Raw genomic sequence first — 25,291 nt, forward strand, 5'->3', positions numbered from 1 at the left:
GGGGATGATTTTGGAATGAAATGGTTCCACCTCGGATCATCAGGAATTAGTTAGATTCTCATAAGGAGCGCACAACCTAGAACCCTCGCATGTGCGGTTCCTGCTCCTATAAGAATCTAATGCTGCTGCTGATCTGACAGAAGGCAGAGCTCAGCGGTAATGCTCACTGGCTTGCCACTCACCTCAGGCTGTGCTGCCCAGTTCCTAACAGGCTATGGACTGGTACTAGTCAGTGGCCAGAGGTTTGGGGACCCCGATCTATCTCTCTAATATTATTCTGTATAGAATAATACTGCTGCACTGTGCAGGTTACTTCTGTATGTATTTAGATCATATCTCTTTTCTTTTCTTTTCTTTTTCTTTCTTTCTTTTTTTTTTTTTTTTGAGACGGAGTCCTGCTCTGTTGCCCAGGCTGGAGTGCAGTGGCGCGATCTCGACTCACTGAAAGCTCAGCCTCCTGGGTTCTCGCCATTCTCCTGCCTCAACCTCCTGAGTAGCTGGGACTACAGGTGCCCGTCACCATGCCTGGCTAATTTTTTTGTATTTTTGGTAGAGACGGGGTTTCACCGTGTTAGCCAGGATGGTCTCCATCTCCTGACCTTGTGATCCGCCCTCCTTGGCCTCCCAAAGTGCTGAGATTGCAGACGTGAGCCACGGCGCCCCGCCGTATTTAGATCATATCTCTAAATCTGTTCTTTCTCCAGGCTGAGCTGACTCCTACCTGTCTCTGACCTCAGATAACCAGCAGACTTACTAGCATTTTCATTAAGTATTCTGAAAGCAGAATACACTTGAAATGATAGTACTGTTCTGGGTTTAGGATTTTATTGCCACAATTTAAGACTAAAGCAACACTTATAGATCAGTAAAGTCATACTATAATTGTATATCTCTTTCCCTCGTGAATGTCAATCCACTTTAGAGACATATGGACTCCTCTCTTTAGAAAAGAGCAATGAATAATTTTCCTTTTGCTGTTTTTGCTAGGGGACATATGTGGAAATCAAAACAACAGCAACAAACTAGTGGAAAAATCAGTTAGTTTGCAAGAAGTGAAACTGATCTTTTGTTTTTTTAAAATGGTGACAGAATGAACACTTGTAATAGGATTTTAGCTTCAGGAAATCTTTATTACCACAGGACACAAAAGTAAAAAAAAAGAGACCAGAGTTGTTTATTTTGCAAAACAGAAGTAGCGATACAAGGGCTAGAGAGCGCACTGTTCTTTCAGGGATAACAATCCCTTTCCCCAGCAGTAACAGCTCATTTTGTCCTGTTTCAGTAAAGTAATTTTAGTACTTTGGAACTTTGAAATTTATTCAGAATAACAGTGTTACATTTCCAAGCACAGATTGTCATTGCCAGAAAAAATAAACTTAATTTCCAGGTTATTTTGGGCCACTGTGGCAAGGTTCAGATTTTGTGTTGAGTTGAAGTGGAAGAAAAGGAAAAAGAATGGTCATACAAATGTTAGACCTAGCATGCTGGGAAAGTTGTGATATGTGTGTGTGTGTGTGTGCGTGGACGTTTATGTGTTATGTGTTTTTAAGCAATTGTAGTTTTATTAAAACCTTATGACAAAGGGAATAGGAAGCTGTATAATTTTTGGAGAGACTATTCACTTAATATTGTGACCCAAGATAGTTCATTGGAAAAAACATTTTCTGCAAAATATTATGTGTCTTGAAAAATCTGAATTTGTCAATTTGCACTCAAAAATACTTTTGCCAACTGACCATAGAAGGTCATCAAGTTTACTAAGGTGAGGATTCCCAGTGGAAAAATAGGTATTGGAGGAAGTATACTTTGGAAGTATATATAGATAGACATAGGCATATCATTTATAATTTATATAGTATAAAGCCAACATTTCTGATATTGTTCAATAACTTGTCTTTATGGATGAATCTCTGGTATTTTAGTCTCAGAATAATTTTTTTCTATTTTTATTATTTTAAAATTAAACTTCTTATTTTGAAATAATTGTAGATTCACATGCAGGGTAAGAAATAACACCAAGAAATTCCATGTATTCATCATCTAGCTTCCTGCAGTGGAAACATCTGGCAAAACTGAAGTGCGGTGTCATAACTGGGATATTGACAATTGATAAACTGATACAATCAAGATACAGAACGCTTTCATCACAACAAGGATTCCTCATGTCCTTTTATCACCACATGCACCTTAACTTCCCCAGTCTCTTCCTTACTCCCAGTCCATGGCCCTGGCAACCATTGGTCTGGTCTCTAATAATTTTATGTCAAGAATGTTATATAAATGGAACCATGTAGTGTATAATCTTTTGGGATTAGCTTTTTTCAATCTGTAATTTTCTGGAGCTCCATTAGGTTGTGTCTATCAATAGTTTATTCCTTTTTATTGCTGAGTAGTATTCCATGGTATGAATGTACCAGTTTGTTTAACTATTTACCTACCTATTGAAGGGCATCTAGGTTGTTTTCCAGTTTTCAGCGCTTTACATATAAAGCTGCTATAAACATTTGTTTATGTGAACATACGTTTCCATTTTCCTGGGATAAATGGCCAAGAGTTCAATTGCTATGTTATATAGTAACTACAGGTTAATTGTTTTTAAAGACACCACTAAACTGTTTTCCAGAGTGGGTATACCATTTTACATTTTTTACCTGCAGTATGTGAGTGATCCAGTTTCTCCACATCTTTACCAGCATTTGATGTTGTCAGTGATGTGTAGTGAGTGGTATCTCATTGTGGTTTTAATTTGCATTTTCCTAATGGCTAATGAAATGATGTTGAATATCTTCTCATGTGCTTATTTGGCATCTGAATATCCTCTTATGTGAAAGGTCTCTTCAAGTCTTTTTGCTCATTTTCTAATTAGACTTTTTATTTTTTCTGCTGAATTTTGGAAATTCTTTATGTAATCTAGGTACTAGTAAGATATGTGGTTTTCAAATATTTTCTCCTGGTCTGTAGCTTATCTTTTTATCCTCTTTGCAAGGTCTTTTGCAGATCAGAAGTTTTTAAATTTGATGAAATTCAGGTTATCAGATTTTCCATTTATGAATCATGCTTTTGGTATTAAATATAAGAGGTCTTTTCCAGTTTAGATCCTGAAGATTTTCATTAATTTTCCTAAAAATATTTCTTCTTATTTTTTCTACTTTTATATTTTATATTTTTGTCCCTACTTGTAGAATAGTGAGGTTTAGGTTGAGGTTCCTTTTTTTAAAACAAAATGTATGGATATCCAATTGTACCAGCACCATTTGTTGAAAAAGCTATCTTTCTTTCATTGAACTGCTTTTGTACCTTTGTCAAAAATCAGTTTGGCATATTTATGGAAGTCGTTTTCTGTTCTGTTCCATTGATCTATGTGTCCTTCCTTCTGTCAATACCATACAATCTTGATTACTATAGCAATACAGTATGTCTGGAAATCAGGTAGTGATTCCTCCACTTTATTCTTCTTTTTCGGCATTATTTTAGCTGTTCTAAATCCTTTGGCTTTGCATACAAATTTGAGAATAACTCTTTCTACATATAAAATATCTTGCTGAGATTTTGATAGAAATTGGATTATACCAATTTAGGGAAAATTGATATCTTTACTATTTTGAGTCTTCTAGACCATAAATTTAGATCTCCATTTATTTAGATCTTCAATATATTTCATCAGCTTTTTGTAATTTTCAGCATACAAGTCTTGTACATATTTTGTTATATCTACATCTGAGTATTTAATTTTTTGGAGCAATTGTAAATATATATATATATATAATATATATATATATATGTATTGTACTTTTAATTTCAGTGTCCAGGTGCTCACTGGGTATATATAGAAATGCAATTGATGGTTCTGTTTGTATCTTGAAACATGCAACCTTGCTGAACTTACTAATTCTAGTTTCATTGTCGATTTCTTGGGATTTTCTATGTAGGTAATTATGTCATCTCAATTAGGGAGAGTTTTATTTTTTCCTTCTGATATGTATGCCTTTTATTTCCCCTTCTTGCATAATTGCTCTGGCTAGATATTCTAGCACTATGTTGAATAAGTGTAGTGAGGGTGGATATCCTTGCCATTTTCCCAACCTTAGGGGAAAAGCACTGAGTCTTTTACTACTAATTATAATAAAGCTGTAGGGTTTTTTTTGTAAGTGCACTTTACTAAATTGATTTTTAAATTGATAAATAAGCAGGCTAACTTAATGATGAGGAAGGGTCCTAATGGCTTTATGAAGTAGTCAGGTGGTCTGTGTGACTAATGAGCTTGAAGTATCTATTACCCTATCTCAACAACTTTCTCCTAATCTGAATGAAATTTACTAAACACTCATTGTTTTGAGTAAAGGCATCTTATTGAATGGAAAACCTCTTAGAAGGATTAATATTTCATACTGATATCACTCTTATCTACAACGAATAGTTTATTTCCTTCTTGTCTGAGCACAAAAAGCATCATATGGGTGGGAGAAGGAGGCACAATTTTATTTATTTATTTATTTATTTGGAACAAGATCTTGCTGTGTTGTCCAGGCTGGAGTGCAGTGGCACCATCTCAGCTCACTGCAGCCTCTGCCTCCTGGGCTCAAGCAGTCCTCCCACCTCAGCCTCCCAAATAGCTGGGACTATAGGCACACACCACCATGCCCGGCTAATTTTTTCAAAAGTTTTTGTAGAAATAAGGTCTCACCATGTTGCCCAGGTTCATCCTGGGCTCAAGCGATCCACCCTCCTCGGCCTCCCAAAGCACTGGGATTACAGGTGTAAGCTACCATGCTTGGCCAGGAGGCACGATTTTGAAATAGAGAATGCCACAGTTGGGCAGCAGGAAGGTACTAAGTAGTTTTTCTAGTTCAAGCACAGACAGGAGCTCTGAAAAGGATCTGAAGCCTAATTTAACCTTTTAAAAAATTTACATTATTTTCATATTAAATAACTGTAATTTTAGAAGTATGAACACTGCATTTGAGAAGTGTGTTTCATAATTTATTTTCAAATGGTTCTACGTTTGTTTAATATACTGCATTTGTTACTGTCTCCTCCGAAGTGCATCTTGTAGAACACCAAAACATCCTGTTAATGATAGGCCTTTTGTCAAGAATGACAGCATGTCATTATTTTACTTTCAGAATGAGAGGATGATATAACACCAAGTTATAAGAATGAAGCACAAATTATATTTCACAAAAAGCAGACAACTTCATTTGGGAACATAATTACAGTATTTCATATCTTCTCAAGTTTCACAAAAATGCCCTAAGTAATTAGCTCATATAGACACTAATAATTTGAAAGGGTTATTACCTTTTTTTCTATAGCAGTTTTGCTTACAGGATGTTATTTACAATTTAATAGCATTGAAAAATTTTATGCAATATACTTATTTAACATTGCTCACGTAATGATTCAGGTAAAGTCAGAAGACGACTCTTGTGCACCTATTATTTTAAAATCACATTGTCTCGTCTTCTACATCATAATGAATATCATGTTTTCTCTTTCCTTGCTGGACTTCTAGAAAACCTATTCTCTAAAATGTATTACTTCACATAAAATACATTTCAGCCTTTTCTCCCTTGACTGCTATGATGAAATAACATTCTAATAGCTTTCACAATGTGAAGTTTATAGCATTTCTGTTTCGTTCTTCAGTCTGCAAATCTACTCCACCCATCAAGAGTTTTCTTTAGAATAAAGATAGGATACTTTGTCAGGAACAGGGCAAGAACTGCAATTAATGGCAAGGATTAATGATGAAAGTGACTTACAGTAAGCAACAATTTTCAAATTGAGAAGAAGAAACCGAAATGCAAGATGGACAAAAATTTTAAGAAAATATCCATCTATTCCTAATTAGTTCAGGTTTATTGACATAGATGGATTATATTTCTGAGGGCCGATAGTGTCTTTGAATAGGATTGCAGAGCCACTCTTGGTTATGTTTGAAGATGTGTAGAGAGTAATAGGATAATGAACAAATGCCATTTCATGTATACAGTGCCCATAAATTACAACCAATTAGCTTAATTTCAATCACAGACAAGATTTAGAATATATTATGAAAGGGTGGTTTGTGAGGATATATTAGACAAAACAATAACCCTTGGGCCAATTTTATGTTCACTGAGAGCAAGCCTGTAGGCTTTGCCATTTCATTTTATATAGGATTACTAGATCCAGGAACCATATTAGGCATAGAATATATGGACTTTATGAAAACATTTGACAAAGTCTGTCATAATATTCCTGAAGACAGTATAAAATAAATATAGGCTGGTAACAAAGATAATTGGATAATTTAATGATCAGATTAAGAGTTGTACCTGAAATGTGCTGAATAATAGAACGTATCAACCAATGTGATATTACATGCTGTGGAGTTCTGTCCTCAACTTAGTCAGTTCAGCATTTTAAAATCAGTGAGTGAGATACATAAAATGACTTATAAGGATCAACTTTGCAAAAGACATGAAGCTTAGAATTTCCTGGATACCAATGGCAATAACTAAGGCAATAACCAAAGGCAATAACTATGTCTAAGACATATATATCTATGTTATATACTCAAATATATGTGAGTCTAAGATAACATAAGATATATATTTTTATATATTTTATGTATTTACATTTACATCTGTAGTTTTGTACTTGGATCTGAAAAGCCAAATGCAGACATAATAGAATGGGAAGTTCTGGTTGCAAGGAATAGGGAGCTTAAGGGAGAAAAGGGAAAACAGTAGAGGAAGATTGGGCATGAATTCCAAATGGCAAGTACGGCAGCCAGGTCTCAAGAGGGACTGAAGTGAGGAACTGGAAGCATTTGGAGTTCCTTATTTTCTCTGTCTTTCTGGAGCTACAGTGTCCTCATCTCAGCTTCTGTCTGTGTGTCTGCTCATTCATGTCTCAGATTTTAGTTATGTTAGTTAATTTGTATCTTGTACATGACATTTTCTAAGGTGACCTAAGTGCCTGAATCTTCAACAATTGCAGGCCCAGTTGGCTCATACCAGCTGGCGCTTGGTCCTTCTGGGTCTGATGTCCAATCCTGGTTCACCAGTCACCATGGCTAGGGTAGATGGGTAGAGGGAGTCTTAGTCATATTGCCAAACATAGCAGCCAGGGCTGTGGAAAGTGGATTATCTAAAATGGAAACATAGATAGAAAGGAAATAATTGGTATGTTCAGTATAATGAGACATTGGTTTGCACTGCAGTATTTTTAAGATCGGGGTTTTATGTAACATAAAGCCAGTTATAGTATATAAAGCAAAATATAATTGCTAAAAATATGAAAGACCAATGAGATCTAAGGTTTCATTAGAACATATTACAATGATATTAGTAATGAGATATTAGAATGAGAGAAGTTTGAGTCTTCTCATTATATTTCAGTGAGACCAGCCACACTAAACTGTTGTATTCTGGACACCATACTTTGAAACACATGTAGAACATTGGAAAAAATTTAGAGAAATCTAGAATGAGGAAGAAATTCAACTGAAGGAATTGTAAGTGTTGACCTGAAAAGAGAAGACATGGAATGTTCCTGATAGCTGTCTTCAAATGTTAGAAAGACCTTCGTGTGAAAGAGGCCTGGGGATGTCACACATAGTTTCTAAGAGGACTGGAACTGGTGCACACTTCAGGGAGGCAGATTTGTGATGAGCCTGAGAAAGGATTTCCTGAGAGACAAAACTGGCAGAAGATGGAACAGAATGCTTTAGAAAGTGGTTTCCCATCATTTGGGATGTTAAAATAAAGGATAGGCAACAACATATTTAGGTTGAAGTAGATTAATGGAATTGAGTCCATGTAGAACTTGAACCAGGTTATCTTTATGATTACTTTTAAACCTGATGTTTTATAAATCTATACATTTTATATAGTGGCAGTTAATTGATATAGTCATTACTCTGTATCCCACAATACTGTATTATGGTTTTTAATTTAAAATTTTTATTATTAAAGTTTAAAAGAGCCAAATTTTACTTTATAAAAATGTGTTATTTTCTTCCAGTTGACATTTCTGTAATGACTTTGGTAGGTAGATATGGTGGCATTACTATTAGTTACAGAAACAGTTTCTATAGTTTCAAGGGAGATTACTTTAAGAGTAAATCTTGTATAATCCAAGAGTTAATTTCAAATTTAGTGCCCTGGAGCAAGAATTTTATGAAGCATCTCTTATCCTTTGTGAATAGGAAAACAAGCAGAGGCTACTGAGAAATATTCATACCAGAAACAGAAAAAAGAGCTGTCTCCTTTCTGACCTGGCTAAAATTTCATTTTTCACTGGCCTTATGCTGGCCAGAAGTCATACAACACTTTATTTGAAGGAAGGAAGAGGATCTATCCAATATACATGTGATAGATAAATATAATACAGTTGGTTAAAGGCACAGGTACTGGTTTTAAATAGACCTGAGTTTTAATCTCAGCTTCTCCACATATCAGCCGGTTATTTAACTTCAGTAGTCTGTGGGTTTTTTTTTTTTTTTTTCAAATCTATAAGATGGGTATAACAATACCTACTAAGAACTGACTTGGGGAGAAGAGATTAGGTTCAAAGTGTTTTTCCTATTTGTAGATTTATGACAGAATGTTAAATTTCTGTAAAAATCATAAAATGCTGAAACGGAACAGAAACAGAATTCATTTGGTGTAATGTCATACTTTTACAAATGAGGAAAATAAGATCTGAAAAAGCCAGGAGAACAGAGCAGTTTGCAATTAAAGAACAGTGATTTCCTCCCACTTTGTGGAAAATTAATCTTAAAACCAGAATTATAAAGATTATACATTTTTCACTATTTTTGGTTTTATTTTACGGAAAATATTGTAAGAGTAAATCTTTCTTAAAGATACCATGGAGAAACAATTGCTCAGAAAGATCTTTTTCTAATCCCAAGATTTTGTGTCAGACTCAATATGCCTGTTTAAAATTTTTTATACAAATGTGGGCAATGTCATAATTATTGCTCCAAGGCATAGTATACTATATATTTACTTCGTTCAACCAGCATGTCTACAATATCTTCAGTTGAACTTTATTTTTCAGAATTAAAAAAAAAATTTAGTAAGTGTATGTTCTGTTTCCTAGATGTTGCCTGAAGAAAAAGTTTGTAAGTACTGTGGAGTCAGCTATCTAATTCTTCATGAATTTAAAGCTATGGAAGAAAAAGTGAAAGCAATGGAAAAAGAGATGAAATTTTATCAAGGAAGTGTAGATCGTGAAAAGAGACTTCAAGAAAAACTGCATTCTCTTAGCCAAGAACTTGAACAGTACAAAATTGACAGCAAATCCAAAACAGAAAGGTTAGAGTATGTTTTTCCTTTCTATCATTTATTTAGTTGAAAGAAAAGTAGAGGAAATAAATACACTTTGAATGTTTTTCTGAAATTTCCCTACATCAGGTATAGTTTATACTTTAATACATTTGTTTGTTTCTTAATTATATTAATAATTACTAAATATAATTATTATAGTTTGCTTTCTTTCGAGGCATATATTTACTATCTGAAAAATTAGAAATCAATTAATTTAGTAACCACCAGCTGAAACGTTCAAGTTTTTTTCTCAGGTATATATCTTACGTTTTATTATTAGGAAAATTTATCTATCAAAAATCAGATTAATCTTGGTAGTTTTTCATACATTTATTTTTAAATGGCTTTGGATTTTTAGATTTGTAGAGTAAGGCTTTCATATTTTGAAAAGATGCCAAGACATTCAAATTAGTGTATGATTTTAAATTATTGGAATTGGAAAAAAATTTAAGAATGGGTTTCTAATATTGTAGAATCTAATCAGCAATCTAGTCTGCCAGAGACACTTCAGTGAGCCTATACAGAAGAGTTTTTGCTGGTGTTTTATAGCTTTCCTATGAATGAAAATTTCTTGATTTAAAGTATTAACAGTTGATGTTAAGAGACCTTGAGTTAATGAATTTAATGAATAACATGTCTATGTAGTGGAAACTTGCTTAAGTCTCTTTGGATTAACTACTTCTATTAAATTTTATTTAAAAATTTTATATAAAATATGTAATTTCATTAAATGCCAGTTAAGCCAGATATTTCTTAGTTTTTTTTTTACAAAAAAAGTAGTTATAGTTTCTTTAATTTCTGAATAATAAATTATTTTATGATATTTTCATGAAAAAGCTTAAAAATTTGAAGTATTGTTTACAATTTTTAATTTGGAGGGGTTTTACCTGTCAGGGATTCTTTTGTTTGGTGTATTCATACCTTGCTTTCTTTAATAAAATGTAGTGTACATGTAAGACATAAACACATGAAGTAAAAGAAGTATAGAGAATAATAAGGCAAGAAAGTCTTTGTACCCTGCTAATTGTACTATTACTGGTACCTTGCTGATTGTACTGATTGTATTATTACTGGTACCCTGCTGATTGTACTGATTGTATTTTTACTGGAGGTAAAAATCATTTTTTTTTCTTTTAAGATAGAGTCCTGCTCTGTCACCTAGGCTGGAGTGCAGTGTCATGATCTCAGCTCACTGCAGCCTCTGCCTTCCAGGTTCAAGTGATTCTCCTGCCTCAGCCTCCCAAGTAGCTGGGATTATGGGCACACACCACCATGCCCGGCTAATTTTTTGATATTATTAGTAGAGACAGAGTTTCACCATGTTGGCCAGGCTGGCTCAAACTCCTGACCTCAGGAGATCTGCCCACATGGGCCTCCCAAAGTGTTGGGATTACAGGCGTGAGCCACTGCGCCCGGCCAAAAATCACTTTTAATGATTTGGTGTATGTCTTGCTAGATCCTTCATTGTACCTTTACCTTTATTACAAATGTGTTTTCTTTTCTTTCTTTCTTTTTTTTTTTTTTTTTTAGACAGGGTTTTTCTCTGTTGCCCAGGCTGGTGTGAAATGGCACTATCATGGCTCACTGCAGCCTTGACCTTCCGGACTCAAGCTGTCCTCTCAAGCCTCCCGAGTAGCTGGGACCACAGGTGCACACCACCATGCCTGGCTAATTTTTGTATTTTGTAGCTTTTTTTTTTTTTTTTTCTAGAGATGTGGTTTTGCTATGTTGCCCATGTTGGTCTTGAACTCCTGGGCTCAAGTAATCTGCCTGCCTTGGCCTCCCAAAGTGCTGGGATTACAGGCATGATCCACTGCACTCAGCCTTATTTTCTTAATATGTGTAGTTTATATCTTTTTCTCTTAATAGACTAGTTTTAACATAAGCAGTATATCAAACATGCTGTTGTGCTGCTGACATTTGCCGCTTAATTATATATATTGGAAATTGTTCCATGTTAATGTATGTAGATCTACCTTGTTCTTAACTACACCAACATTTTTCTTACCAAGAATATGCTATAATTTATTTAATTTTCTTTTCAAAGTTTATATTATTTCTAATTTTTGTTATTACATGCAGTATTTGTATTTATGTTCTTGTGAACATATGCTGTTCCAAAGGATACATTTCTAGAAGTGAAACTACTGAAAGAAAACAAATACCAGTTTAAAATTTTGATGGGTATTATACCAAGTAGTCCTTTGAGAAAATAGCATTCACTTACGTTTGGCCAATAGTTGATGAAGTGACCACTTTCCTACATTTTGTTAATATTGGGTTTTTCTTAATTTTTTTCAATCTCTTGAGTGAAAAATATTACCTCATGGTTATTTAATTAGTATTTTTTTTTTTTTTTGCCAATGAAGCTGAACAATTTTTTGTGTATTAGACATTTATATTGATTACCTGTATACATATATTGCCCATGTTATTGGGTTATTTGCTTATATTTGTTTATTTGTAGGCACTTTTAATGTAATATTGGCATTATACTTTGTTTATATATGTTGTGAATATTTTCTCATGGTTGCTTGTCCTTTCACTTCATTGTATTTTTTTGCCGTATCTTTTAAAAGTTTTAATAATATCCTGTGCCAGATTCTGATTGGTTAGAGTTTTGTGTCAAGTTCTTTTAGTTGCAAACAATGGAAACTTATCTGACATGAACCTAAACACAACAGAGAATGTATTGGAAGAGTACGAGGTGATAGCTCATTGAAAGGAAGGAAAAACTCAAGAACCCTGGCTTTGGAAATGGACTGGAAACAGAGCTTGTTCAGGGATCTGGGAAGTCTGGGGTAAATTCACTCAACTTTTTTTTCCTTGCATCATTCCCTTCAAGATTCAAATCCCAGAAGAGTCTCACTGGCTTTATCTCCTTTACGTGACCACCCTCCAATTCCACCCCCTTAGCCTGATGAAGGGGGTAACCTTGATTGATAGTTCTATGAAGACTTCATACAATGAAAGCAAAGATATTCACTAAAAAGAAGTTAAGAGTATTGTTATCAGAAGATGAGGGAATAGACTCAGGAAAGTAGAAACAACATATGTTTAAAACTTATTGTATCAGAATTACCTTTTTAATCTATTTAGTATTAATTTTGTATATAATTTGAGGTAGATTTCCAATTTCATGGATATTGGGCTGTTGGCCCAATATCATTTATTAAATTCTTCATCCTCTCTCCCTTGACTTGAAATGCCACCTATTAATTTTTCTTCTAGCATATTTCTGGATGCTTTGTTTTGTGTTATTGATTTATTGTCTATCATTGAGTCAGGGCCACACTTTTAACTACTTTAGCTTTATAATATGTTTTGATATTTTGTAGGACAAGTGTTTGGTTTGCCTTCGAGTTACCCTGGCTTTTTAGTATATTTTCTTTTCTGGATGAACTCTAGAATCAGCTTGTCAGATTCCATAAAACATGCTATGTTATGATTTAGACTGGGATTGCATATACTTTCTAGAGCAGTTAGATTATCTCGATAATTGACATCTTTATAATCTTGAGGCTTCTTATCCTGGAACATGGATTCCCTATTTATTCAGATGTTCTTTAAATCCTTCAATACAATTTTATAATTTTTAAATATACTCTGTATTAGTTTAATCCTTGGACATATTTTTGTTGCTTTTGGGAAGGATGCCTTTTTATTACATTTTTTTGAATGCTATTTATTTCTGTAGCTAGCTTCCTTATTGAATTCTTTTATTAGTTGTTAGGATTTTTTAATTTTCTTGAATATTTGTTATATATGTTTATCACATACACGTACACGTGAAACAGTCACATCATATGCAAATAGTGCCTGTCATCTTTTTATTTCCAATAGTTATACCCTTTTCCTCCTTTTTCTTTTCTTATTAAATTGGATTGGACCTGTGGAACAGTGTTGAATAGTAAACTTGTAGAATGCATCTTTATATTTATTTGTAAGGTAATGCAATCCTGTCTAGGATGTTTCTGTTTTAAAAAGGACATCTGCTATAGGTTTCTTAAAGATACCTTTTATCAATTTAAGGAATTCCTTCTTTTATTTCTAGTTCTTTAAGTTTATTTAAAATCAGATGACTATTGAATTTTAATAAATGCTTTTCTGTCTTCTATTGAGATGATCATATGATTTGTTTTCCTTTAATCTGTTAATATAGTAAATCATACTAATGGATTTTCTAATATGAAGCTAAACTTACGTTTTTGATAGAAAGCCATTTTGATCATGTTACGTATTTCAGGGTTCCCAGAGTCTCATGTATTTGCTTGCCTTCTTCATGATTCTTGCCACTGCTATAAGTACTCTGCACTATTCTATTTTTCTGTGAATGCTCCCTTAAATGTATGTATTTCTATGCATATAGTAAGTGGAAAAACATTTATCACTTGCCATAAATAAAATATTTAAAAAATAAGTATAACTACAGGTTGGGTACCTTTTATCCAAAATGCTTTGGGTAAAAGCATTAAATAAAAGTACTTTGGTCCAGAAGTGTTTTGGATTTTGGAATATTTTCAGAATACATACCAGTTGAGCATCTAATCTGAAAATCCAAAATGTGAAATGCACTAATGAGTGTTTCCTTTGAAAATCATGCTGACACTAAAAAAGTTTTGGATTTTGGATAATTTCTTGATTAAAATAAAAGTGTTTTGTCTCTGTAACACTAACAAAATTGCCCATGCTAATAGTAATATGTGAAATAGTTTATGAAGAGCATTGTTCTTTTGAAATAATACTGCTGATATTTTACATAGATATTTGCGTCTGTCTTCGCAGGTGAGGTTGGCCTATAGTTTTGTTTCCTTGTGGCATACAAACTATGTTATACTTACCTTTTCTAATAAGTTAAGAAGGCTTTCATCTTTGGTGTGCACCAGACATCTTGAATAGCACATGAGTGTTTTGTTCCTTGAAGCTTTGGTAGATCTTCATTAAAAATGTATTTTGGTAGGGGGAGGGTTGGTGGAATTTTGATGACTTATTATAGTTCCTCTATAATTATTGGTTTACTTATGGATTTTTACCTCTTTTGGAGTCATTTTTGGAAATGCTTTCCTGGAAAATCAAGCATTTCACTTGGCATTTCAAATTTCTTGATGTTTAGTATTATATAGTATCCTCTTATTTAGAAGCTTTCCTCTGTATTTGTTATGACTCCATTTCTCTTTCCTTGGGTAGCTTATTTGTGTTTGATTGAGAAAGAGACAAGAAAGAGAGGGAAGGACAGAGAGTGTGTTTTTCCTAGGAAAATAAACAAATTTGTCTATTTCGGCCTTTTTAAAGAACCAGATTTTTGTTTAAATTAATCAAATATGTTCCTTTTTAAAATTTATATTTATCAGGCGAGGTAAGATGGCTGATGCTTGTAATCCCAGCACTTTGGGAGGCCGAGACAGACGGATCACCTGAGGTCAGGAGTTTGAGACCAGCCTGGCCAACATGGAGAAACCCCGACTCTACTAAAAATACAAAAATCAGCTGGGCATGGTGGCAGGCATCTGTAACCCCAGCTACTTGGGAGGCTGAGGTGGGAGAATCCCTTGAACCTGGGAGGCGGAGGCTGCAGTGAGCCAAGAATCATGCCACTACACTCTAGCCTGGGCGACACAGCGAGACCCTGTCTAAAAGAAAAAATACATATATATATCTATTTTCTATCCTTTCTTTAATGTTTAGTTTTCTCTATACTCACTTGGGTTGAAGTCTTTGGTTAATTTATTTTCAGTCTCTTTTTCTAGTAAATAAATTTAAAGCTATTAAGTTTTCCTGTCACAACAATCTTTGGCAACAACAAACTTTTTGATGATAGTATTTTATTTTCATTTACTTCTAAATAAGATGAAGTTTAGTTTTTATTTCCTTTTTAATCCAAGAAGTACTTGGAGGAATGTTTTTAAATTTCTAAATGGGTAGGTTGTTTTTTGGCTGTCCTTTTATCTGTGTCTATTTTTATTCCAGGTTGACAGAGAATATAACCTATTTGGGAGAATGTATTAAGAGTTTAGTAAACAATAAGTTTTGGAAATATTCTGTAGTTACTCTAAAGGGTACATAGTCTTCTTTTTATGGATATAACTTTCTAATAGATCCATTAAATTACACTGGTTAATTGCAGTATTCAAATTACATATCTTTTTACTTAGTTTTGTCAATTCCATTTGAAAAACCGTAAGGGAATATTGAAGTCTTTCAAAATGAATATGGATTTGTCAGTTTCTGTTTATTTCAAAATTAGGTTCATGGGAGTATATAAAACCTATCTTTTTAGATTTTATATGTTTTGCTAATATAGAATATCCTTCTTGACCTTAAATTTTTCTAACACTGGATTTAAAAAATTATAGTTTGTATCTTTACACTTCACAGATGTTTTATACTGACTTTTTAACAAATTAATAAACTTTATTTTTTAGAGCAGTTTTAAGTTCACAGCAAATTTGAGTGGATCAGAAAGTTTTCATATAACGCAGTTCCCACACTCACACAACCTCCTCTTCAAACCACAATGATACATTTGTTATAGTTGATAAAGCTGTATTGACACATCATCATCACCCCAAATCCATAGTTTACCTTAGGTTTTGCTCTGGGTGTTATACATTCTAAGGGGTTTGATAAATGTATAAAGACATTATCCACCCTTGTAGAATACAGAATAGTTTCATTCATACAGAATAGTTTCACTACGCTGAAAATACTCTGTGTTCTACCTATGCATCCTCCTTCCCCATTAACACTTAGCAACCACTGATCTGTACTGTTGGTGTTTGGCTGGAGTAGGGCAAGTACTGCTAAGAATGCTTTCTGTCATTCAGTCACCCTTCCCATACTCAGCTAGGTGGATTAAATTTTTCTTGGAGCTCTTTTTTATCTATGGATGTTGGTGGTTCTGGGTTGGAGACTTAGACAGCACCTTGTCTGGGATATGTGAGAGTCAATGAGGAAAGTCAGGGATTTTATTGCCTTGGTATTTATCAAGTCCCAAGGTCCCTAGGCCATCTACCTTCTTTCCACTTTTCAGAGTCTTTCTATGCTGCTTGTGTTATGTTCAGGGTGTTTTAGTTGTAAGAAGGAGGATCTGGGAACAGTGGGACTACTCCATTTTGGTGGAAATCTTGGGTTGGTTTTTTAAGTCAAATTAAATATTGTTTTGAGTAACTTAGAATATTTCTAAAAAAGGTAATTGGTTAAATTCTCACAAATGTCAGTAGATTACAGAAGTCAGTAGTTACACAATAAAATGCATCTCTAAGTGGCTATTAAACATTTCCTCTTCAGTTTCTCCTCCGCTCATGCCAAATTGAGACTGTCATATGGAGAGTTAATCCACAGTAATGTAGGCTTGTTTATGAGGGACGGCGCTGAAGAGTTTGGTTGATCATAGTTGGCAATTATCTCATGTTAGGTGAACCATATAAGTCAGTTTAGAGCAGTCAGCCCAAGGATGGGGCTACCTAAGGTAGGTACTAAAGGTCCAGAGAGCCAGATTGAGTCTATAGTTTGAGACCAGATTAATGCAGAGAGTGTGTCTGAATTTACAAATGGTGAAAATTGGAGGAAATAAGTGTACCTGGCTGGCGTAGAGAGTGATGGGGGCAAACAAGGCAGCTTTTGTTAGTCATTTTCCTTCCCTGGTAAACCTACTTACCTCCAACCTAGACTGGCTGGATCAGTTAAGAATACAATCTATGGTAAGTGGCTTAAATGGACAAAGGTTTATTTCTTGAAGGAAGAAGAAGGGGTATGGGTAGCTTAGTGATGTTACCAGGAACTCAGTCCCTTTCTCTCTCTCATTCTGTCTTCCTCAGTAAGTAGGCTTTTAGCCTCATACTGGTCTTATGATTTCATGATGGCTTCTGCATCACCAGATACCATGTTTAATTTCTAGGCAGGAATATGAAGGGGGAAGCAGTCAGAGGAAATGCTTATATTAGGAGATCAAAAACTTTTTCAGAAAGCTTCACCCTATGTGCCATTGGTCATGACTGCAGAAGAGTCTGGGGCATTGACTGCAGGGTGTTGGCTTGTTGCTCCCTGAAACAATATCAGGTACTGTTGTAAGGAAGAAAAGGAAACAGACACTATCAGGGCCTGCTCACTGGGCCATTAGATTTTTCTCCAACGTATCACGTGTATGCTTAATTTCATTCATTGAGAAGAATAAAAGTAGTATCTTGAGAAAACAGATATATCCACAACTCCCTTTGTAAAAGGTCTTATCTTTTATACATGTGTCATCCAGGCTTCTGCTTTTTGTACTTTTGCAGCACTTTTTGGTGTTTATGGAAGTAGCGTAAGGGGCATTTATGCTAAAAATGATTGGGACAACTTAATTTTGAATAATCAAGATTTTATAGAACAAAGAACTGATGCAGAACTGTAGTTCTTATGGGGTGGCGCTTACTTCTTAGGGAACTATTGTCGATCTCTGGGGCCTTTTCAATCCCTCACATCGCTCTTGAGATTCTGATTTGCCTATTTTGGGATGTGTTAAGAATTCAGTCTACAGTAAAATGAGGACTGTTACTGATAGAAGTGTGCTTGGGCAAAGGAACATGGGAACGGCAGGGAAAAAAACGTTGAGTACTATTGTGGAAACATGTTCATTTTCAGGCCATTGAAAAATGGCTCCAGTAGACACAGGGCCATTAAAAAATTATTTAAATCTGGAAGTTCATGTCACTTTTTTTGTCTAGATGTGTAGATATGAATTTATTACATTGATGTTTGTACTATGCATTACTTGAACTTTGAGGAACCTAAACAAGTTTATTTATAGCATGTAGACCTAAGATACAGCTAATCTTTTTATTGTCTTTTCATTTTTCTCCCACACCAACACTAGATCGTGCTCCACACCAAAGTCCTTAGGTATAGAACATACTATTTTCTTTTATTTCTTCTCTCCATGAACATGTGCAAACAGTAAATAAAAGTTGACAGGTGTTTTTATGATCAGTATAAATAATGTTTACCTGAGTTTCCTTGTTACTAAATCTGGCAAGGTTATGGAGATTGATATTTATTTAACAATATTGTAGACCTATGTATATGTATATATCTTTTATTACCAGTATAACTTTGAAAGCCCTTCGTGTATAATTTTGATGTTGCTGTAGCAACATGGTTACCAAAATAAGGTACATTTTTTTTCTGCTTTGTCTTTTTAAGGCATTCTTTTCCTCCCAAAGCTTTTTAATCAGCAGTAGAGAGTATCAGGCCCAACCACTTATTATTTTTTCTATTCGTCTTTCTACTTTGAATTTCCCTTGCTTAAAATTGGTTACTTATTATTGTAACAAATGAAATATAATTTTTATTGGCATACATATAGTGGGAATTGTAAGAATGAATTCGAAGGGATGCAGTGTATGATAAGGTATAAAAAGTATAGGCTCTGGTAATACCTAATCTTATGACTTTGCCCCTTAATCTTTCTGTGCTTTGGTTTCATCATCTGTAAAATGGATACAGAAAGAGCTACTTCACAGGGATGATACACACATTACTCATTGCTTGGTAGGAATTCAGTTACCTTTCACTTCCCTCACCTTCCCTTTTCCTTTTTCCATGTTTGTTAACTAAGGTTAATAGCATACTGTTTCTCGCTATAAATATTGTCACTTTCATACCTAACTTGGATATCTAAATGTTTACTGATTTCACAAAGGAAGTTCTTGAGTCTAGGAAATATCCTGATCTCAGCTCTCCCACAATTAATTCCAGTTTAATTGATGTTTGAACCAAAGCCTAGCCCAGCTTTGGTTAAGTTCACAGCCAGTGGAGTTCCACTCAGTGGAGTAGAGATTTTATGGAAAGTATAGCTGTAGAACTCAATCATTGCTTTTGTTTATTATATCCCCTTTCTTTGCAAAAAGGATATTCATTGATTTAAAAGGGCATAATAAAATTAACAACATAGGAGGGAAAATGGAGGGAGATGTTGGACAAAAACCAAGAATTTGAATATGTCGACCTCAAGGGTTAAAAGTTAAGTTTGGCTTTCCAGCAAATCCTTTTACCTGAGCTCCAGGGATTTTCATACTCATAGCCTTTTTGTAGGAGTAGGAATAGGGCAGGGGTTGGGGAAGTGGGTTTTTTGTTTGCTTATTTAAGCAAGGCTGACTTAACACTGGAAGAAATCCCCAGGAAGTCTAAGGGAGCTAATTCAGGAGAGTAATTAGGCTCTGGTGAGAACTTCTACTATCTATGTATCTGAAGCCAGTCCTAATAGGCAATAGGTGGCCACCCCGTATAGTGCTGGACTCAATGCTGCTCTTCATCAATGAGGCAGGAAATTATTTTAAAGAGTGCACCTCTGGCTTGTCTTTCAGTTAGCTTTTCTCTTGACCCTCATCCTTCCACCCATCTCCTTACTGCCTCACTTACCATAACGCCTGAACAAACAAGTCAGATCATGTTATTTTAGCTTAAAAATAGGTTAAATTTTATTTGTTGCGGGTTTGAATTAATGCGTCTTCACAAAAGTGGACAATTTGAATTTTTCTCAGATTCTTTATATATTATTTACATATTTATAACTGGAAACAGCTTTCAAATAGGAGGAAAATGAATTAACTCATTGACTAAGGTATGATCCTCACCTCTTATATCCATTTTACAGATGGCTAAGCAAACACAAAGAGATTAAATAATGATGCTCACACAGCTGGTCAAGTTCTTTATCTTTCTCTTTTATATGATATCACTATTCAGGTTAGTTGAAGAAACCAAACAAATACAGCTATGGTAAATTATGGTAGAGTGAAGAGACTGTCATTGGAGGTACGTATTTTAAAGGGACAAGGCACACCAGATCTTGAGCCTTGTCTTGTTGGACTGAAGAAACCCAGTTGTACAAAAAGCCATGCAGTGTTAGCAAGAGACAGGGTTGGTTGAGTTGGCAGAACTGTTAGGGAAGCTGTCTCTAGAAACATTGTGAAGAACTCAACAAGAAATCTTCATGTATTATTTGCCACATTTTAAACTAAAGTGAAGATGTAGTGAGATGGAAAATCATTTTAATCAAAGTGGTTCCACATTTGAAGTCACTAATTTAGACATCCCATTCTTTGTGTACTTCTCATTGTCCAACTTGATCAGTTTCATTGCATCTTGAAGTCTACTTTCTCTACCTTCTCTCTTTCTTTTTCTGTTATCACTTTCTTATCCAGCTTAGATGCCATGTTTGTTATGTCAGTCATCCTTTGACAGTATCTTCAAGTCCCATTTACATTATCCTTCCATCATATCAACTGGGAAAACTGCTAATGTGGATGACTCCAATTAACCACACTTTTCATGCAAGTACCCTGGCTGCCAGGAATCTGGCAGTGCTTATTATTTCCTCTTTTTATGGTATTTCCATCTTTTCTTTCTCTATAAACTCCTTCTTTTCCAATAGTATTTCCTCAGGACTCCAAATAAACAAACGAAATCTTCACTTAAACTGAGGCATCTTCCAGGTACTTTCTTAGCTCCCCCTTTTCATGCCATTCTTACTGAATAAATTACCTGGACTTACTGCTTTCATTTTGTCACATCCATACATCACTGTAATTTGGCTTCATTTATCAACATTTCCAAAAGTGTTCTAATTCAGATCATCATTTATTTCCATGTTACTAAATCCAAAAAGTATGCTAGTTATTTGTCTTTCTTGACTTCTTAATAGCATTTGACACAGTATTTTAGCCCTTGTATCTAGAACACTCTCTTATTTTACTTTCATATCATATTCTCATTTTTGTGTGGCCTTTCATGATACCTATTGCTTTTTATTGTCCTTTTTTGGCCTCTCCACTTCTTCCTGCTGTGTAAATACTGGAGACTTCCAGGGACCTGTCCACAGCTCTCTTCCATTTTTATTCTACATTCTCTTTTCAGTTTCCAGTTGCTTTTATTCAGCCCTGAGTATTTAGTTACCCTCTCTTGATGTAGGCTTCTGAATCACCACTTCCACTTCTAAGTTTTCTTGTGAGCCCCATACTAATCTCTTCAGCTGTTTTTTTAACATCTTCAGGGCGTTCCAAAGTGAACTGCTTATCCTCCTTCTTCTTATGTTCTACCTGATACTCTTGTGTTCCTAACTTTAGCATATGTTACTCCCATCATCACTCTGCAGCATTAAGGTAGTGTTGAGGCTGTGTTTTGCAATCAGATTGCCTGGATTTGAATCCTGGCTCCATCAGTTATTAGTAGCTTGGACTTGGGCAAATTACTTAAATGCCCTTTGCCTCAGTTTTCTAGTCTGTAAAATGGGAATTCTAATACTACCTTTGTCACAGAGTTACTCTGAGTACTAAATGGGGGTGTGTGAGATTTGTATCTTTTTTTTTGAGACGGAGTCTCGCTCTGTTGCCCAGGCTGGAGTGCAGTGGCCGGATCTCAGCTCACTGCAAGCTCTGCCTCCCGGGTTTACGCCATTCTCCTGCCTCAGCCTCCCGAGTAGTTGGGACTACAGGCGCCCACCACCTTGCCCGGCTAATTTTTTTTTTATTTTTTAGTAGAGACGGGGTTTCACCGTGTTAGCCAGGATGGTCTCGATCTCCTGACCTCGTGATCCGCCCGTCTCGGCCTCCCAAAGTGCTAGGATTACAGGCTTGAGCCACCGTGCCCGACCGAGATTTGTATCTTATATGGATTTAATAAAACATATGAATTGCTTATATAATGTAATTATGATTATCATCCATCCTGGGCATTATCTTTGATTCTTCCCATATCACCTTCCTCTTAAATATTTCTTGAATCTGTCCATATGTTTATCAATTCAGTCAACCACCATGCTAGTCCATTCTTTGTTTTAACATCTACAGTCATCTCTCTATCATCTCCCTGTTGCCCATTTTCAATTCATTCTTTATTCTGCAACCTGGTGGTTGTGTCAGAATGCATATTGGATCATTGCACTTTAACACTTTATCTGTCAGAGGTTCAAGTTTTCTTTAGAATAAGGCTCAAAATCTTCTCTATGGTCTGAGAGTCTGGGTGACCTCTCACCCTTGGTTATCCCTCCAACCTCACTCTCTTTCTGTCAGTCACCTTAGACTTTTTTCTCCTGTTTTCTAAGAGATTATCTACCTCTTTTTGCTACCTCTTTCTGCTAAGAGATTATATACCTCTTTTTTCAGGGTTTAGCTGAGATGCCAGATCATCAGGACGGCATTTGCCGACCTCTAATGGGGTTCCCATGAACATCCTTTGTTTTCCCTTTTATAATGCTCCTTAAATACAATTATTTGTTTAATGTTTGCTTTCCTGGCTAAGATCCATCAAAACCAGTCTAATTCTTGGCTTTATCTGTTTCTAGTACCTAACAGTTTCTGGCACATAGTAATGCTCTGAAAATATTTGCTGAATTAATTCATTTATGAGCAGATATGAAAAACGTATGATTGCTATGTTTGAGGAATTCTCCTTTGTCTGATTGTTATAGGCAGAAGAGCTGAACTTTCTCTATAGATGCTGGGAAGGCCAAACACTTACTTTCCAAACCTACCTTGAAATTAAGGATGACTTTCTGTGACGGTTCTGTTCAATGAGATGTCAATGAAAATCTTCTGGGGGATTCTGGGAAATTTTGCACCACCTCTTTCCTTTCTTTCTTCTTCCTCTTCCTCCCCATAATGCAGAGGACAGACTGGAGGCAGATTGGTCTTCTTGCAATGGTGAGGTTACTGTGAGGATGAGCATGACATTTTAAGAAAGACAGAAGGATTCTTAGTCTTTGATGATATCTTGGTGTCCTTGTGCCCACCCTGAAATGCCTCTCTCCAGATGTCTTACTATGTGAAAATAATTAACCACTATATTATTAATATACTATAATCTGGTTTCTGTTATATGTAGCCAGATGCAATCCCTGATGGGTGCATATAGTGCTTACATAACTTATTTGGTACCTAGTGATATGATGTTTTAGGATTGTAAACCAGTGGGCAGATAGATGGCTGGGTGGATGGATGGATGAGTAGCTAGATGGATGGATGGACAGCAATCGGTAGATTGTAAACTACTGGAAAATAAAGACCGTATTTTATATTTTTTGTATTCCCCTTCCCCACACCCAACTCTATGCACCCTGCATACTATCCTTCATATAGTAAATGCCCAACAAGTGCTTCTTGATGATAGTGTTGATTGAGGTTTGAAGAGGATATTTCCTTAAGAAGGGTTCTGAGTTACAGGTTTCATTTGGATTCTGAAAATGAAATCTCCTAAGAGATCAGCCTCTGGACTTAATTTAAAGAGATACATCAACATTTGGGTCAATATTTGCTGTATCTCTGGTAATTTAGAAAATGAAATACTTTGTAAAAGTCAGAATAAAGGATGTATCTTGGCAAATGGCCTTGCCAATAATGTTCAAAACAAAAGAACCATTATTAAATGAAAGGATGTCAAGTAGTATAATTCTCTGCAGATATAGCTTATTATAAGTAAGCCGACCGTAAAATTTGTAGTCCAAATTGGAAATTTTTGAGTAAAAGGAGGTGCTATCAGTAGTTATTCTCGAACAATAAACTCAAACTGGAACTTTCCTAGGACTTATGATTAATTTTAAGAAAATAAGTCATTTCTATATGTCAAAAAAGTCTACAATTTTGATACAGATTTGAGTTATTAGGTTGGTGCAAAAGTAACTCAGGTTTTCACCAATAGTATGAAACTCTCTGAGGCCATTCCCTTTTCAGCATTTTGTACATGTGTATCCCCCTGGCCAAAATAAACTACCCATTTGATTTTTCTCTTTGTGGTTAAATTATTTTTATACCTCAAGATTCTTCTTTTTTATATTGTTACCTCCAGTTACTCCAGTCCACAATAATCTCTTTTTGATATTGGATAGCACTTACATTTTTAAACGTGCAGCAAATAGCTATATACTGTCTTATTTGTATTTTATGTGTTCTTAAGTCTCAGCTTTTAAACATGTCACTATCTTTCAGAACAGAAACTATGTCTTTATCTGCCCTTGTATTACCCATAGGACCTTGCATAATGGTAGGTGCATCGTAGGTATTAAATAATATGCTGAGTGATTGAGATATGTGAGATAAGTCATGAAGCCAAGATTTTCATACCATATCTCATTTTTATTTTACCACTATATATAACATAGGAATATTTATATACCTACTGGAAGGTACTAAGCTTATGTGTTGTTGTATATTATAAATGATTTCCATATCAAGAAAGGAGAAATGGAAACAGTGTAGCTCTTGCTGATACCTCTGTTTTCCATTAACAATAATGCATGTATGCCTATAGATGGCTGTCTGACACGAATTGCATCATTTATACTGGTTTTTAATATGCCTCCTGGCATTTCAGTTTCTGTTCTCATCAGGCAACCTTACTCACACTGAATTCTCTAATATTTGTACTCAGATAAATGCCTAGAGAGCTGTGAAAGGTATTTCTTCCTTTGCATCTTTGTGGTTTCAGATGGTTGGAAAGTGGTTTATTCAAATATAATTTAAAAGATGAATCATAATAATTTCCTAGAATGTATATTCCATTTTTCTATTAATGGACGTGAATTTTTCTGTATTAAGTTTTGTCTCCTATATATGATTACTCCTGGGCTTTGTCATTGGCTGCCCTCGGAAGATGAGGAATATATCTTACCTGCTGCCAGAGAGTAGGCACCCTGTGGAATGCCTGTGCCCGAGCTCATAAAGGGAAGCAAAGAAACAGGTAAAGGAAAAATGAAAAATTATTAATACTTTCCTTGAACAAATTGGGGATAGAGTGTGACAAGGAAGCAAGGAAGAAGGGAGAAGAGATGCATAGAATGTGTAATGATTAAGCCATGGTATTTGTGGTATCCATCACTTTGAGTTTCTATAATTTCTATAAATTTATAATTTCTAAGTTGAGAATATTTCAAATTATCTCTTCTGGCTACTTTAAATATATAATACATTGTTATTAACTAGAGTCACCTAACTCTGCTA

General features: G+C 35.0%; 1 protein-coding gene across 4 annotated transcripts in view; it reads left to right on the forward strand.

Moving 5' to 3' along the window:
* LEKR1 (leucine, glutamate and lysine rich 1) overlaps positions 1–25,291 on the forward strand; it is a 214,379-nt gene that overhangs the window by 18,238 nt on the left and 170,850 nt on the right. For all 4 annotated transcript variants that reach the window (XM_011959017.1, XM_011959018.1, XM_011959020.1 and 1 more), the window contains exon 3: positions 9,094–9,308. In XM_011959017.1, the coding sequence (XP_011814407.1) occupies positions 9,094–9,308 (215 nt within the window). The remainder of the gene's footprint in view (positions 1–9,093; positions 9,309–25,291) is intronic.

This window comes from Colobus angolensis, unplaced genomic scaffold (assembly GCF_000951035.1).
Source record: "Colobus angolensis palliatus isolate OR3802 unplaced genomic scaffold, Cang.pa_1.0 Scaffold48, whole genome shotgun sequence".
Taxonomy (NCBI): domain Eukaryota; kingdom Metazoa; phylum Chordata; class Mammalia; order Primates; family Cercopithecidae; genus Colobus; species Colobus angolensis.